General features: G+C 47.6%; 1 protein-coding gene across 3 annotated transcripts in view; it reads right to left on the bottom strand.

Annotated features, from left to right (window-relative positions):
* Positions 1-17,510, bottom strand: part of ADHFE1 (alcohol dehydrogenase iron containing 1) — a 300,399-nt gene that overhangs the window by 233,062 nt on the left and 49,827 nt on the right. For all 3 annotated transcript variants that reach the window (XM_069220269.1, XM_069220270.1, XM_069220271.1), the window contains exons 3-4: positions 11,833-11,879; positions 11,667-11,720 (exon numbers count right to left, since the gene is read on the bottom strand). In XM_069220269.1, coding sequence (XP_069076370.1) covers positions 11,667-11,720; positions 11,833-11,879 — 101 coding nt within the window. The remainder of the gene's footprint in view (positions 1-11,666; positions 11,721-11,832; positions 11,880-17,510) is intronic.

Raw genomic sequence — 17,510 nt, 5'->3', positions numbered from 1 at the left:
CAGACCGCAGAGCAGCCCTTGGAGGCTGGACTATATGGCATTCGCCGGCGGTGATGGCTGCACTGTGGTGGTGGTTGTGGGAGGCTCCTGCTCATCCCCTGCACCCTCCGATGGCTGCACTGTGGTGGTGGTTGTGGGAGGCTCCTGCTTAGCCCCTGTACTCTCTGATGGCTGCACAACCATGGCTGGCAGTAGGGGCCCTGTGACAGCTGGTGGTGGTGGTGGTGTTTGGCTGTCAGCTTCCGCTGGCGTAGACTGCCTCCTCTCCTCCTGCTCATGGGTTGGGGATCCCTTACCCTTCCTGGCACTGGTGGATGGGCTCTTGCCCCCTCTGCCTGGTGGTGCAGGCTCCTTCCCCTTCTTTGCAGCTAGTGCAGGCTCCTTCCTCTTCTTAGCACCTGGTGCAGGCTTCTTCCCCTTCTTTGCAGCTGCATCAGGCTCCTTCCCATTCTTTGCAGCTGGTGCAGGCTCCTTCCCCCTTCTTTGCAGCTGCTGCAGGCTCCTTCCCCTTCTTTGCAGCTGCTGCAAGCTCCTTCCCCTTCTTTGCAGCTGCTGCAGGCTCCTTCCCCTTCTTTGCAGCTGGTGCAGGCTCCTTCCCCTTCTTTCCAGCTGCTGCAGGCTCCTTCCCCATCTTAAGAATGGTGCACGCTCCTTCCCCCTCTTTGCAGCTGCTGCAGGTTCCTTCCCCTTCAGTATTGTTGGCCTAGAATTCTTTCCATCACGAGTAGGTGGTGCTACCACTGGGCCGTGGAATGTATGGCTGAAGTGCTTGGCTGGATCCTTGCTACCCTGCCAATATGAGCAGGACGGGATGAGGTTTAGGGAAGAGGTCAAGTTGTGCAAGGAAAAGCTGTTTAGGGACGTTGGGGTGGGAAGAGGGTAGGGTAATGGGAGTGGAGGATGAGGGAGTGGTTGTTGGAGGTGTTTGCTGGATTTGGGTGCAGGTGCATGGGCTGTATTCTGTTGTGAGGTGGGTGGCTGTTGGATGTCTGAGAGCTTGCGTACTTTAGGAAGGGGGGACAGACACATTGGGAGAGGACACAGGGGACGCATGCATGGATGTTTGTGGAGGTCTCTGCCAGTGCAGTGTGTGTTCTGCTTGGTGTGGTGATGATGCTGGTAGTGGATATTGATGTAGTGCATGCAGGTGTGAGTGTAGACTCAACTGGGTGGGAGGTGGAGGAGGAGGGAAAGACAGTGGAGATAGTGGATGTTGTCGTGTCTGCAACTGAATGGTGTTTGTGTGAGTGCCTGTGGGATGAAGTGTGGTGCTTGTGTTTGCATGTGACACTCTTGGGTGTTGTCTTGTGTGCATGCTCATCTGGCTGTGTGCTTGGGATGGGTTGGGGTTGAGGAGAATGGGACTGAGAAGTGGAAGTTGGAGGGGGGATGGTTGAAACAGGGACAATGGCTGCCATCAGAGAGGAGGCCAGAGCCTGAATCGATCTCTGTTGGACCGCCAATCCACTGTGAATGCCCTCCAGGAATGCATTTGATTGCTGCATCTGGGCTGCTAGCCCCTGGATGGCATTCACAACGGTTGTCTGCCCTACAGAAATAGACCTCAGAAGGTCAATAACCTCCTCAATCACAGCAGCAGGGCTCACTGGGGCAGGGCCTGAGGTGCCTGCGGTGAAGGAGATGCCCACCCTCCTGGTTGAGAGGCGCGGGCAACTCGCTGAGGAGCTACTGGGAGGGAGGTGCTGGTACAGCGTGGTGGCTGTACCTGCAGCTGGGGTGGTCACTGAGGTGTTTGCCACCCCTAGGGAGCTCCCATCGGAGGAGGTATCAGAGTCTGTATTGTCCCCTCCAGTCTCTGCTGTGGTGCTCCTCTCGCCCACTGTCCCACTGGTGCCCTCAGCGTCAGTGGACTCTGCCTCCAGGGTCCTGTGGGATGCAGCTCCCTCTGTCGCCGGTGCCTCTGCTCCTCCGCCAGCTGATGCTAATGCACATAAGGACATGATGATAATACAAGAAAGGGGGTGAGAGACAAAAAGGATACACAGGGTCAATGACTGCACCAACACCACCATTGGCGTACACACACAGCCCCCTCACACACAGGAACAGGCCTACGCACTATGCATGGCACTACCAGTGAAATGGCTAGTCACCAAGGAATGAGGAGGGGCACACATCGCCAAATGCAGCACACCTGGGACACACGCAGCCCTGCCCAGGAGTGAGTACCAACAAGCTAGGTAAGCAGTATTTCACATTCACACCCTTAGCCACCAGAGGACCTACACTGCTAGGTCTGGCCTGGCCTAGGGGTACCCACTAACACACAACGATCAACAGGATACCACCCCACCAACCGTAAGTTGTAATGATAACCACTGTACTCACCCTCTTGTGGCTGCTGTGATGCCCTCAAGCGCCAATCCAGTGCAGGGTAGGCCACTGCCAGTATGCGGGCCATCAGGGGGGTCAGGTTCTAACGGGCACCCCTTCCTCGTTGGGAGGCCATTCCCAGCTTGGCCTCAGCGGTCTTCCGTGCTTAGCGTCTCAAGTCCTCCCACAATTTTCGACAGTGGGTGTTCCACCTGCCATAGACCCCCAGGGTCTGCACGTCCTTGGCGATGGCACTCCATATTCCTTTCTTTTGATGGGCGCTGACCTGCAGAGGCATTAGACAAACAGTCCAGCCTGTCACACAAATGGCTCACCATACCCGTTTGCATCACCATTGGCACCCACATAGCCCAGCCCACAACATGTACACCGCCAAGAGGACATCCACCCACCCCTATTACACGAGGCCTTCATACACAACTCCAAGCATTCATGCCACATTCATTGTGCACAAGGTGTACTCACCTGTTGGTCTGAAGGCCCATACAGCAGTCCGTACTAGGGTAGGACCCCATCCACCAGTCACTCCAACTCCTCCAAAGTGAAGGCTAGGGCCCTTTCCCGGTCACACAGGCAATGGTAGGTTCCAGACGCAGGTCACAGCAGCACATGCAGTGTAGGTCCTCTCCTATGGAAGGTCAGGAAACAAGTGAGGAATCTGCTAGAAAATGGTGGTCACGTCTGCGGCGGTGCATACCGTCACAGCCGGAGTAGATCACCATTGGCCACTGTACCCCATAGGGCCCAATATTAACCAATGGGGAATTGCACGGCAGTTCACAACCGCCTACCGCCACGGCGCACAACGTCTTCCTAAACACAGGACAGGCGGTCGCAATTTCAGGGGGGGTAAACAGGCCTATCGATTATTGCTGCGTCACAGGATCAATAGGCACATACTTCACAAATTACGATGTACCATAACATGTTTGCTCATTGTAGACTGCTGTCGTGGCTCCACTGTTCACTTTGGGACCACCTACTCACTCTTGTGTCCCTTAGATACCTATCGCTGTGAATGAATAGGACATGGAGACATACCCCTGTGTACAGATCTCTGGTGGACTTGGCTAAACTGGAGGACAGGCACATAATACTCACCTATAGACTGGACAGGGCCACAATCACAGAGCTGTGTGCCCAATTGGAGCCTGACCTGATCTGCTATCCGTCACCCCACTGGGATCCCCCCTCTTGTGCAAGTGCTATCAGTTCTCCATTTCCTGGCAACTGGTTCTTTCCAAATGACAGTGGGCTTGGCAGCAGGAATGTCACAGCCAATGTTCTCAAACATTCTAATAAGAGTGTTGTCTGCCCTGATAAAACACATGTGCAGCTACATTGCATTCCCCCAGGTTGAGGATTTGGCCACTGTAAAGGCCGGATTCTATGCAATTCGACATATCCCCAATATAAAAGGTGCGATTGACGGAATATATATTGCATTTGTACCCCCCCCCCCCCAGAATAAACAGGTGTTCAGGAATCGTAAGAGTTTTCATTCCATGAATGTGCAGATGGTGTGCTTGGCGGACCAGTACATCTCCCAAGTCAATGCTAAGTATCCTGGGTCGGTGCTTGATGCCTTTGTCCTGAGGAATAGCAGCATCCCAAATGTGATGTCCCAACTACAGAGGCACAGGGTGTGGCTAATAAATGAGCCCTGGTTCCCACCCAGTATATGTTGGTGCATGCCTATGGTGTTGGCCATATAGGATAGTGTGTGGTTAAATGTTATCCCTCAATATTTGCAGGTACTCTGGTTACCCAAACCTATCATGGCTTCTGACCCCTGTGAGGAATGCCAGGACAAGGGCAGAAGAACGTCATAATGAGGCACATGGGCGAACCAGAAGTATCATTGAAAGGACCCTTGGCCTCCTGAAGGCCAGGTTCAGTGCCTCCATCTAACAGATGGATCCCTGTGCTACTTACCCAAGAAGGTCTGTCAGATAGTAATGGCATGCTGCATGTTGCACAACCTGGCCCTCAGACGCCAGGTACCTTTTCTGCAGGAGGAGGAGACTGGAGATGCCCCTGTGGCAGCAGTGGACCCTGAAGACAGTGATGGTGAGGAGGCAGAGGATGAGGATGTGGACAACAGAACATCTGTGATATGGCAGTACTTCCAATGACACACAGGTGAGACAGTGTAACTTTATATTTCTAGGACTATTGTTGTATTCTGTGTAGCAGTGCCATGCTGGCATTACCCACTTCTTTGCCCATTTACTGTTACCTCTGGACATTCATTTTGCAGATGTTGGTGATATGACACATTCCCCTGGTGTGGTCACAACAGCCAACTACCGGTCATTAATTCTATGCTCATTCTATGTACAGTTCATTTGCAATGGTTGTAGCTGTATCAATCAATACAAATTTGCAATACATGAAATACTAGTAGTCTATTTTTTCCCAAGGGTGTTGATTGTAGAGCTAAAATATAGAGGGAGAAGTGCAATGGAATGGGGTGATGATGGAGGAAAGTCCAGGGTATTGTTCCAGTCTGTTTGTAGCACAGGTGCATAATCCATGGGGACATAGGAAGGGGAGCAATAGCAGTTCAAGGTGGACAAGGTGACTGAGTGGGACACTAGGGGAACAATCAGTAGAATCTCATTTCCTGGGGGTGATCTTTGCAAGTGTCTCTGGCTTCTGTCTGGTTCGCAGTGAACGTTTGCGGGGTGGTTCACCTCCTGCAGGAGGAGGGGTGCTGGTGGCCTGTTGGTCCTGTGGCGGGCCTCCTGGGCACTAGCAGCAGCAGAAGTGGAAGGCTGTTCAGATTACTGGCTAGTGGTAGGGGCCCGCAGGGGTGGCACTGCCTCCCTCATAATGTTGGCCATGTCTGCCAGCACCCCTGCTATGGAGATCAGGGTGCTGTTGATGGCCTGCAAGTCGTTCCTGATCCCCCGATACTGTCCCTCCTGCAGCTGCATGCTATCCTGCACGTTATCTAGGATCTGGCCCATTGTGTCCTCGGAATGTTGGTAGGCTCCCAGGTTCTCAGAGAGTGCCTACTGGAGAGTCGGTTCCCTGTTCCTGTCCTCCCCCTGGAACACAGCAGGCCTCCCAATGTCCCTGTTGGTCTGTGCCTCTGTCCCCTGAACGGTGTGCCCACTGCCACGGACCCCAGGTCCCGGATTGTCTTGTGTACGAGGTGTGGCCTGGGGGTCCCTGTACAGGTGGGCACACTGCTGATTGACGTGTCCTGGGGACAGAGGTGTGGGTACACTGGGTGGGTGCTGTGGTGTTGGTTCCTGATGGGGGAGGCTCTGTGGTGGTCTGTGACTGGGCTTTGGTGACCGACTGTCCAGTGGTCCCTGATGGGCCAGGTAGGTCATCCAGATCCTGAAGTCCAGAGTTACTGTAATCACTGGGGGCATCTTCTGTGGGGGACTGGATAGTCGTGGCACCTCCTCTCCGCTGACATTGGCTGGGGTACCTGTGGGAATGAAAGTGATGTACTATGCTTTATGTGTGTGACATATTGTAAACCCCTGGCTTCCCCTCTATCGTTGGTGCTGCCCTGCCACCTTTTGCTTGTGTGTGGTGATGTATTGTAGGATTGTTAGTTTCCCTATGCTGTGCATGCTTTTGTGATGGGCGTCCATGCAGGGCTAGGAGGGCTTGGCATTGGGGTTAGTCATATGTGTAGGTGCAGTATGTGGGATGGGGTGGAGTGATGGGAGTGAGGGTGTGAGATGGCATGCATGTATGGGGGTGATAAGTGGTAATTGTTGACTTACCAATATCCAGCCCTCTGGCTACTCCTGCAAGTCCCTCAGGATGCAGTATTGCCAAGACTTGATCCTCCCATGCTGTGAGCTGTGGGGGAGGAGATGGGGGTCCACCGTCAGTCCTCTGTATTGGGAGCTGGTGCCTTGCTGCTATGGAACGTACCTTCCCCCATAGGTCGTTCCACCTCTTCCTAGTGTCGTCTCTTGGATGCTGTCCCACGGCGTTGACCATGTCCACGATTCTTCCTTGCTATTGATATCTGGTGCACCTGTGCTCCAAAGAGCTGTGGCTCTACCCTGATGATTTCCTCCACCATGACCCTTAACTCCTCCTCAGTGAGGTGTTATGTGATGTGTGTTGGTGAGAGTGTGTGATGTGGAGTGTTTGAGGTGTGTATGGGTGTGAGTGGTGTATGTGTCTAGTTGTCACAGTGGTCTTGGTGTCTGTCTGGTGGCAATGATTTGTATTCATAAAGGGTTGTGAGTAATGTGGGTGGGTGTTTTGTAGTGGTGTGGGTGTGTTGCGTGTATGGGTGTCAGGTGTGTGTTGTTTGAATTGTCCAATGTGGTGTTGTTTTGTTTGTGGGTGTCCACTGTGAGCGCGGAGGTATGTACTGCCAATGGTTTACCGCCGTTGAATGTCCGCTGGGGTGAGTCATGGGTCATAATGTGATGGGCGTTGTTCTGTTGGCATAACCGTGTGGGTTTTGGGTCCACCACTTTTGCACTCACCTTTGGTCTGGCAGATTTTTGTATGTGGCTGTATTCTGTCGGATTGGTGTGTGTGTGTCATAATATGGTGAACAGATATTCGCCAGCAAGATGCCTGAAAACAAGGAAGAGGAAAAAACAACATATGGCCACCCAGCGCAAACCCGGAGAAGGAAAAGAGAAAAATAGTGCACCACACTACGTTACATGGCTGATCGCACAATAATCCATGTAACAGGGTCAGTCTCCAAGATGGTAACAAACCAGCCTCAAGGTGGGACAAACTAAAGCATTTACCAACAACACCATGGGATTTTTGAAAGACACGCCCAGGAACCAATGAAAGTGATGGGCGTGAAGTTGGTGTGGTTAAAGCCCACAGAATAGATTACAACATGTCGATAAGAGCCGCGCTTGCACGCTGCTATGCTCGACCTAAAAACCTGACACAATACAAACTAGTTTATCACACAAACATGGCACAAACACCTGATAACTATCTGTTTACAAATAATTTACCTTTTATTACTTTGTTACACTTCTGCTGGTTTACAAACTCTTTACTTCCCATACAACATCTTGATTTCATAATTCTCAGCGTACGTTCTTGCATCTCATTAAAGGGACAAGTACTTTAAAGCAGGATCACTGACCAACAAGCAATGCTTATCACCTACCAAGCTGTGATTTCTCTCTCGTTTTTATTGTATTTTGTGGTTTTATTTGCCACTCCCTTATCACCCACCCCCCCGAAATGTGATTTCTGTGAGTTTTATTTGTCACTCCCTATGCTTCAAAACAAGGTTATCATTTAGCCGGCACCACCTAGCAGATACTAAAGGTGTTCAGGGATAAAATACAACACCAAACACAGAAAAAGATTTGTCTTCAAGACAAAGAACGATGGAGCAATGACTTATGCACATAGTTAAGTCAGGCTGCTCTCTCTGCTGGCCCATCTACAAGGAATGTACATCGAGATACATTTAGAAGGTTGCTAATTAAGTACGATTATCCTATTATGTTTATTTAAACGCAGGCAGAACTCAACATTCAACAGTCAAGTAAAAACAGCCAGAAGAGCACGACAGCATAAGAAATAATTTAAAAAGAACTATGGATGATGGTGAGATTTTGAGAGATTTAATTAATCTAGACAGACTGGATTCGCCATGCCAGAAGAGATGAAGGGAATTCCAACACAGGGTAGCAGAGTGTCCATTCCAGATCAGGGCACAAGGAGAAGTAAGTACTCGATGGGTGGAAAGCAGGACCGTTCGGGAGTGTGCCGCTTGAATTTAAAGGTGAGAAAGTCAAGTGTTATTATGCGAGATCGCTTTATGTCAGATAATCAAAGCCAGAAAATTTACAATACTTTGAATTGGCAGCCTGTATGAGCTCCTTAAGAAAGAGGTTGTTGGGCTTGTTTCTGAAGAGACCTGTAGTCTTCGGCCAACCTCCTGAATTATACACCAGCTGAAGACGTTGCAGGACATTTACCAGGGCGGTGAGTTAGATAAAAATACAGTAGTCCAACTGGAAAGGGGCAATGACCAAAGGGCTATGGATCAGAGGGTCCTTTACAAAGTGCAATCTTTTCTGGATTTTCAATTGTGGGAAACAGACGTTCACCAATTGCATAATCTGGATGTCCAAAAAACAGGAACTATATAATTACCCAAATTACACACTGCCTTCGCTGGCAGAAGAAGAGGGACAATGATGAGAGCCAGGACAGCATTCTTCCATATGGAAACTGGTTAGGGATTTATTCCAAGAGGCAAAATGATTAAACTTCTGAATAAGCAGATTTTACACTCAGAATTGTATGCAACATCATATATGTTTCTTCAAGAGACCCATTTTAGCTCTGGTGTTAGCCATGAACATTTGATTTTACGAACATTATACTTATAATACACTTACTTAAAGGGCTTTCAGCCACCTCTTTCCATCCATTGGTCTGTTGCTGTGTCATTCACATTATGCCCCCCCCCACTATAGCATGCAACATTGGGAAATCTTTCAGCAAACTTCAGCCACTGGTGAACTTCACTTTGAGAGACTGCATTTTTCTCTTTCACAAGGAGCACATCTGTACACAAGGCAGTTCCCATCAGTGCCTGTGTTTTTCAAATATTTTCTGACTTTTAAAATTGTAGTCCCTGTATATGTCAGTCACTATTCTTTTTATTTTTTTTATAATCAGCGACTTGTGATGCATCACATCACCAATTATAAATAAAAGATGTCCGACCTCAATTAATATAAGGCTATTACAGTAGAGTTCTGATGTCACAATGCCTGTGGCCAGGGCCAGCAGCAGAGGTGAAAGGCAGGTTGGTCATGGAGCATAAATAATGCAGCTGTTTAAACCAACAAATGGAATGTTGCTTTCCTTTCTTCTGTTCTATTTTAATAGTTTACAATGACAAGCACAGAGAATATGTTTATTTTTGTACTCGGAGAAAAGCTATAATATTTCTGCATGTTTCTACACGTTCTGAGCTGCTGCACTGTTTTTTTTCTTTTTAAAAACTGACTTGTATTAAACTGTTTCTAATATCTGTTTGCACCAAATATCTAACAGGACTTTGATGTGTTTAATTTTGCACTAGAGGTTTTATTTTTATTCTCAATGTTCGCAAACATGTTTACTCTTTAATATGAAAGAGCTCTGCAACAAGGTGTTAAGTGGTTTGTGGGAAAGGTGATGGGGTGACCATACATTAAACGGGCTAAAGAACCCCCGGCGTACATGATAAGGATATTGCAAGTTACCTCAGCATTGCATAACCTTAAAAAGGAACTTGGCCTTTGGAATCATACCTTTATATTGTTATGGGACTCCTCAAAGACTTGCAATATCCTTATAATGTACGGCAGGGGGTACATTATCCCTGATATAATTATTTTAGTGTTTAGAGCCTGGTGTGATAGAAGTAAGCTTTTGATGGGAGCACATGACAAATTCCAGTTTCATCAGATCCCATTTTCTGTTAATGCTGTTGTACACTCCTTTCAGAGTGGCCTTGTTTACCTGAGTGCTGCTATTTCACAGCAGCTCACATGAACTCTGAATATCAGCTAATCTGTTTTCTCAATCAATTTTGCAAACCAACCCTGTATTTCTTTCTTTCTCTGTTTCTTTCTCTCTTATTTTTTCCTTTACCTTCTTTCTCTTGTTCCTTCTTTCCTCCTTTCCTTTTTGACTTTTTTCTTTTTCTTGCATTCTTTCATTTTTGCATTCTTTTTTCTTTCTTTTCTTGAATTCTTTCATTTTTTCCTTCTTTCCTTTCTTTTTTCATTCTTTCTTGTCTTGTTTCTTTCTTGATTTCTTGCCTTCTTTCGCAAAGGCAAGAGGCTGGTAGCCAATGCCAGATCAATTGGCTTTTTAAAGTCTGTGTTCGCCAAGACATTTTGATTACACAAAAATTATGTGAATAACATTCTTATAGGGGTTTTCAGACGGACTTCATCCATTAGCCTGTGGTTAAATCATTAACATTTTTTCTTCCACCACCTCCAGCATGCATCAAAGAGCAATGTGTGAGCAGACTTCAGCCATGACTAATTTCACCATGGCTTATGGCATTCTGCCCTTTCATAAGGGACACATCCACACACAAAATTGTTCCTATCAGTGCCATGGAGTTCTATGGTAATGTCTACCTGTTTGAACCCAAAAAAAATCTTTCGTAAGCTACTGTTTTTTTCTTTAGATTGGTTATTGGGCAGTAGGTTCTTGCAGGGGTCAAATACATCGCAATATCTTGACCGCTGGAGTCATAAAGCAAAATTTTAAATTCTGTCCATCAAAAATCAATTTAGGTCTCTCAAATAACAATTCACTGCTGCCAGGGTTGCATGAAAGCTAATATTTGAGTCTAGAGAATGTGAGGGGAGTTTCGAGGGGGGTGGAAACAATTATTTAGCAGCAGGAAAAAGATGATTCGCGCATTGTGATCTCAAAACGAAATCACAATTTTGAGATGCTATTTAAAAAAAAAAAAAATCGTAAAAGATGCACAACAAAGCTCTGCGCAGCTGCGTCAGTATTTTTAACTCCAATATCAGCTCCAAATGCGAAAAGACCTTGCACAGCTGGCTTGGGAGGTGTGCAGGGCTGTCTGGTTGAAGATCAAATACCCTGTGCCCAGATCCCACTCCACACAACCAAATACCACGTACAGCAGGTTACACAGACTGGTTATTTGAGTTATTAGCAACGACAAAAATAACTCTGGCGCAGCTATGGCCACCAAAGGTTTACCTCGGATGCAGCTACTTTGGTAATGTGCCAAAGCAGTGGTGTTGATTTGGTAGGTATGAAGGCTGGGCAGCACAGCACAGACAAAAGGCCAAACCCCGCATTAAGTCCTCACTGCGCACGGCCCTGTCTGACATAGTGTGATGTCCTTTTGGGTGTTTTCCAACTAATTCTTATACTCTTTTCTTTCACCCACTCAACATCACACATTACCTGTGATGAAACACTGAGGGTGTCACTGGCGATCTCATATTTGATATCATCAATGATGTCACCAATGCAGTCATTTGAGACTTAATCACTCAGGCCATTAACGATGCAATTTGATGTCAACAGTGATTTAAAGTATGACGTCATGGGCAGTACATGGTTGGAGTTAGTTTTGATTTGCACAGCCTATTCCTTGTAAAATCTCAGATATTTTACCATAACTTCAGTTAACCCATGAGTTCTTACCTGGATACAAATATTGTGTTAGCACCCACTGGAGTAATTGTATTCAATATCATTTTTTTTAAGTTATTTGTTTCATAAAATACTAAACAAAAGAAAAAGGATTGTATGGTAGGAAAATGGATGAGTCTATTTACCATTCCAACTTCCTTGGTAACATTTTCACCATATCGTATGCTGGACACAGCCATCTAGGGAAAACAGACAGTAGGAAAAGCCTTCAAGCAAGACCATTTAAACTATGATAAAAATAAACTGTGTAAAAATGGCACCAATTTTTAAGTTTCTGTGAAAGTTGTCTACCTCAAAAGCATAGTCGGTTGTTGTCCCAGCAGTATCATGTTTAGTAACTGTAAAACAGACATAAAATTGTCACTACAGGTCATGTAACAAAATGTATCGCTGTTTCAAATAAAACAATTTGTGACTGGAACAGAGGGACAAAGCTGGTCGAACTGCAGTGCCTTTTAGTGGGCTTGCATGCGCGCGCACACATGCACACACTTGACAAATACATATTACCTTAGAATACTAACACAATACATTTGACATGGTTATTAGTCTGTTCATAAATCAAATTGTTTTCAGATGAAAACACCACATTATGCACTATTGTTCCTAAAGCCTACATTGTTTTATGTGGTATGCTTTTGCCCCTCTATGAGATACGCACTGATGATTCTAAAAGGTGCAGTTTTAGATGGTCGTCTTGTTCCTCTCCCACGGGAAAACTCAACTAGTAATATGGTCTTATGTGCCATAACTCCCCATATGTGCACTACATGTCTCTGGTTTGGCTATTACAACGCTACACAAAACACCTACACCAAAGTTACACCACACATTCACCCAGTCAATATATAGTTGACAGATCCCACCACTTGTGCCCAACGTACCTTTGATATACCGTAACAGGATAACATTGAGCACTCAATAGCATTACCCACCCAACATTTCCTACTACAACACCTTACAGGTATACTTGTAGTCTGCCTTTCTCAAGCAGAAAACACAAGACAGACCCATGATACCTTCAGGAGCATAATACAGTTCCAGATTTATATAGCTAGGAAAGCTTAGATAACTCAAAGCGCTTTTCATGATGGCATAATGATGTCATACAAGTCATAGAGGACACCATAAAAATGCTGATAACAATATAACATAACAGTACCTATACAATGAGTTCATAGGCTTTTCCAGAATAACTAATTTATGGGAATGAAACAGCCTGAGGATACTACCACAAAATGGGAATACAACAATAAAATCAAATTAGAGAGTAGGTAACAGACAAGTGCCACTCTAGACTGGGAAACATGATAAAATCATTGCAACGGCACTCAATGGTTTGGCTGGACAATGAAAGAGACACTAATGTATTGTTTGTCCAAGCGGAACACCGTTTTACTTGTTTGCACTTGAATGTCGGTTTGATATGAATATTGAACTAATGGCCTAACAATGACATGGCAGCTAATCATCATACATCTCCGAGACACAATAATTCATGCTTTGACAGACATCTTCCCAGTTCATAGTTTCCAATGTGTCTCCATGGCCTTTCAAATCCAAGCTTTATGTTTAACAATGGAAGGCAAAGATAAAGAACCATTGCTTCTTCTAAAACATGATATGTAACTACTCTTGAAGAGAAAAAAATCTTTATTCAAGAATAGGAGGTATGAATAGTTTAAATGGTAATCCCAGCCAAGGCCATGAGGATTAGAGACCAGTTATAGCTGATGCTGGAAGGGAGAAAGAACCTTGCTGTTGTCCCTCCTCAGATGAGAGCCCATGTGGTAAGCTGCAGCCAGCCTGTCTAGTCTTGTCTATTCTAACACGTCATCTAGGGATACCTCCTAAAACCTTGGCCAAAACACAGATTTTCCGAATGTGGCTGTTACAATGGTCTTTGGGCTGTCTAGGCTCTGCCATGGGACAGAGGTCCAATGCAAACTGCACACACTGCCAGTGAAGGAGACTAGTGAATTTAAGTCCTTATGCTTGGTACAAAGGGCTCTTGTGACCACTGGTGTTCATTCATTCAGAGCTGAATTTAGCAGTACCTGCCCTCACATCTGCATTGCTCAGCTTCCACTTTAGGGCAGTACTTCATCATTCTAGGCAGACTTATCTAGTAAGTAGAACTATTAGTTTTGGCTTCAAAACCGTGGAAGTGATTGCTGTTGCATCTCCATTGAATCACAAGTCACACTTCTTTCTGTAAAGCTCTAAAGCTCATTATTCTTATCACTCAACTCTACTAAAGCAGTCCTTGCATCAAGATGCCCGTCAATGACCAATGACCATATACGTACAAGTACATTATTCATGAAGTTATTTGTACTGTACTTTCTAAATTATTTGCTACTCACTGGGAATGAGGTACATGCACATGAGGGGAGTTTTCTGATTAATCAAAAAGGAGCCAGGAGCTTCACAAACAATCATGAAAAGATCAGTTTGGAAGTGGATACAAGTGGTAAATATCCACTTAGAGCATCTATTATGCAGTTGCACACACGTAAACAAAAGAAGTCTGCTGAAGCTGTAAACCCCCACTCTTCACATCCACAGTCATGTTTGTGTTTTAGGGACTGGTTTCTAACTTAACATTGCCAGCCAGCACACAGACTAGGTACAATGAGTGGTTCCCTTCTCCATGTTCACAAATGTGGTGTTATACATCAGACACTTTTCCATTTAGACAAAGGAGAAATTAATATTTAGGGCCAGAGGGGTGGTGGCTTGGAGCGTCAAGATGGCGGCTGCACTCTATCCCCTGCCACCCACGAGCCATCAGGATGCTCCTTCCACCACAAACGTGCATTATACTGCCTCAGGACCTGCCCTAGATGCTGCCCGCTCAAGGAGAGGTTTCGAGGTCTCGCTCGTCTGCCAGGCTGTGAAGACTTCACTTCACCCAACATGGCGGTCCATGCGCGACAGTCACTGCTGCTCTGCTGGGCCCCGACGACTGACGCATCCTGAGGTGACTTCATCAAGGGACAGTTGGAGCTACCGCTTAAAGATCCCAGCTGCTGCCTGCTTGAAGGTTTGCTTCCCACTTACTGAGGCCCCCGTGCATCCCTGTTCCGGAGGCTGCACACATGTCGGAGGAGGCCCTGCGGCCCACACGACTATGGGGGAAAGCTGAGAGACCAGTCGTGCAGACCATGCCTGCACACCACAGCCTGCCCTCTGCCCCATCCAGAGATCGCCTGACGTGAGGCTCAAGCTCACCACCTGCGAGGTGAGTTCCCGCTGGGCCCCCTGTTGTGGCAGCCAGAATGCTCCTGGGGTCAGCCTCCAAAACCCAGACTGCCTGTGAGACAGTACCCGACCCTGGTGGCTTGAGCATGCTGATGTGGACAGTGGGCAGGTGCCCAGCATACTGGATGCTGCCCCAGGGATTCAAGACGCTGACCAGACCACAGGTACGTTGGGACACATGGAGGCTCCCCCTGCGGCTCATATAACCACTGGGTCTGTGGGGGTGGATTTGACAAGAGGCCTCTTTGCTCCTACCAAGTCCTTTGGTGGCTCTTAATCTCATCCCCTCCCTGCTGCAATGGCGCTGAGGCCTACATGTGCTGAAGGACTGAACTTAACTACCCCAAAGGACTGTACTCACTTTTCAGAAGGCACCGCTCCAATACGCCCAGCTCTCCACACCTAAAACTTTGCATGGCCCACCCACCTACTTCCCCTGCTTTGCTCTCCATGCCTAAATCTTTACATGGCCCATTCACCTGCTTACCCTGCTTTGGACACCGATGTGCGCCCTAGCTGGCTCAGCCAAGGACAGGCATGTGCCTTCTTCTTGCCTACAGACCCCAATAGAACACTGGCTGACCTGACTGTCTGGCCCAAGTCTTGAGGTCTTGGGGTGCCGGTGACCTGAAGCAACCTTGGCTGCTCCTCATCGGAATTACTGGGCACAACTCCTGCCTGCGATAACAAAAGAGACTGTGACACAAGAGAGCCACGGACCCCGCTGCCATTGTCCGTCCTGATCTGGGGTTTCCTAGGGCCTGCTCTGTGGCTAGCAAGCACTTCAGAGATGCACCACCACTGCCCGCCAAGCCTCCTTACCCGAAATGGTGTATGATGTTGCAGGTGGGGTTGGTGTCGCCGGCCCCCTGGGACCCGATTTTGCACCTGAAGAACCTGCTTACTTCCTCTGGCAATGGAAACGACTGGCTGAGTCTGTGCTAGCAGGGTGTGCCTTCCCCAGGGCCTGGCTGCTCGTGCTGCCGCACTTCTACGGCAAGTGAGCTGGGCTCCCTCTGGAGACTCGCCACAATGGCTCGTGTCCTCACCGACATGGACAAGAACAGATCCATCTGTCCAGCGGTCTCCCAGATTTGAATGGACCAATAAACAACAGGCCAAGAACACACCAGGAGCAACACTGTGGACAAACTGGTGTCATCAGAGGGCAACTTGGCCACAATCCTCCAGGTCATCCACGCCTCCCAAGCTGCTGTGGAAACCAAGATTGGGAAGGTCAACGTTGACGTAGCTCTTCTGCACCAAGACCCACACAATGCTACAAACAGGTTCACAGAGGCCAAAACCTTCCTGTCCATGTTGAAAGACAATGCCACCAACCTGAAATTGCAGGTCTCCAGACTCCTCTCGCACATGGCATTGCTCCATCGCTATGCAGAAGATGCTGAAAATCGATCCCGGCGAAACAACCTGCGCTTTGTGGGAATACCTGAGGGCGTAGAACCCCTACAGGTCACTGGTTTCTTCAAAACCTGGATTAAATCATGGATGCCACGGATCAGCTGTCCCCTTGGGTTTCTGAGAGAGCGGGCACAGAAGGCTCTGACCTCTAAGCCGCCTCCGGGGGCGCCGCATAGGCTCATGATCACCCGCATCCTCAACTTCAAAGACAGGGATGCAATCTTGAAAGAGGTCTGCTCTCGCCCAGATCTTCGGTGCCGTGATGCTAAGGTATCTTTCCCAACTACACCAGAGAGGTTTAAGTGCAGATACGCTCATAAGCATAGGCCAAGCAGAAGCTCCAGGTGATATGCCTCTCCTGTAGGCTTCTGTTTCCAGCACAACTCAGAATTGTTTACGCAAAAAAGTCCCACTTCTTCAACAGCACGGAGACTGCCTGGACATGGCTCACCAAGAAGCGACTACTCCACAGGCCAGGTGGCTCCCTCATTCTGGAGACCGTGCCTTCTGAACCGGTCTTGCCAGTCACAGCTCCAAAACTGAAAAATAAATTTCACCCGCTCTCAGAGTAGAACGAGGGGCAAAAAGGTCAAATTCACCTTCCTCCTTCCCTCATCTGTGGGATCTGCCATCATCCACATAGCCGTCCTCCTTACCCACCACCGCGGTGGGTTCCCAACTGAGTCAAGAAGATCCCTAGGATGCGGCCTCCACACCTCCTGCTGAGAACATGCAGACACCGACCTTTCACAGAGCCCCAAGATATAACTTATCAGCTACCTGATTTCCTGCAATGACAAGACAATGTACATTGCTATTTTCTGCATGTTTCATTTACTGATGGCTGCAGTTGATCCTAAATTATGGAGGCGTCCACCACCACTCCCGGTTCAAAGCTGTGTTGTGCCTTAGTTACTAGTTTGTGGGCGATAGATGCTTCTGGGTGGAAGTATGGGGCGGATGGGGTTTTTGGGGAGTTGGGATTCCGTACAGTTGTGTTTTGGGGTGGGGGTTCTGGTTTGTTTTCATACCTTTCTGTTGTACACTGCTCTCAGATACACACCTAAGTTGCAACTCTTACGGTACAACCCAGGTACATTATTTCTCAACGCACATACTGGACGAATGCTCTGGGAGACTTTCCCTACAGGGTCAGGTACCTTTGGCCCTTCTTGCCCCAGCGAGATGACCCCACACAAAACCATGGGGTCCTTACCGGTGTTGTCCTGGAATGTTAATGGACTCCAGGACTGTGTGAAGCGTACTGTGGTTCTGAAGTACAC

This window comes from Pleurodeles waltl, chromosome 2_2 (genome assembly GCF_031143425.1).
Source record: "Pleurodeles waltl isolate 20211129_DDA chromosome 2_2, aPleWal1.hap1.20221129, whole genome shotgun sequence".
In the NCBI taxonomy this organism is placed as follows: Eukaryota; Metazoa; Chordata; class Amphibia; order Caudata; family Salamandridae; genus Pleurodeles; species Pleurodeles waltl.
This window is presented reverse-complemented; position numbering and strand designations above follow the sequence as displayed.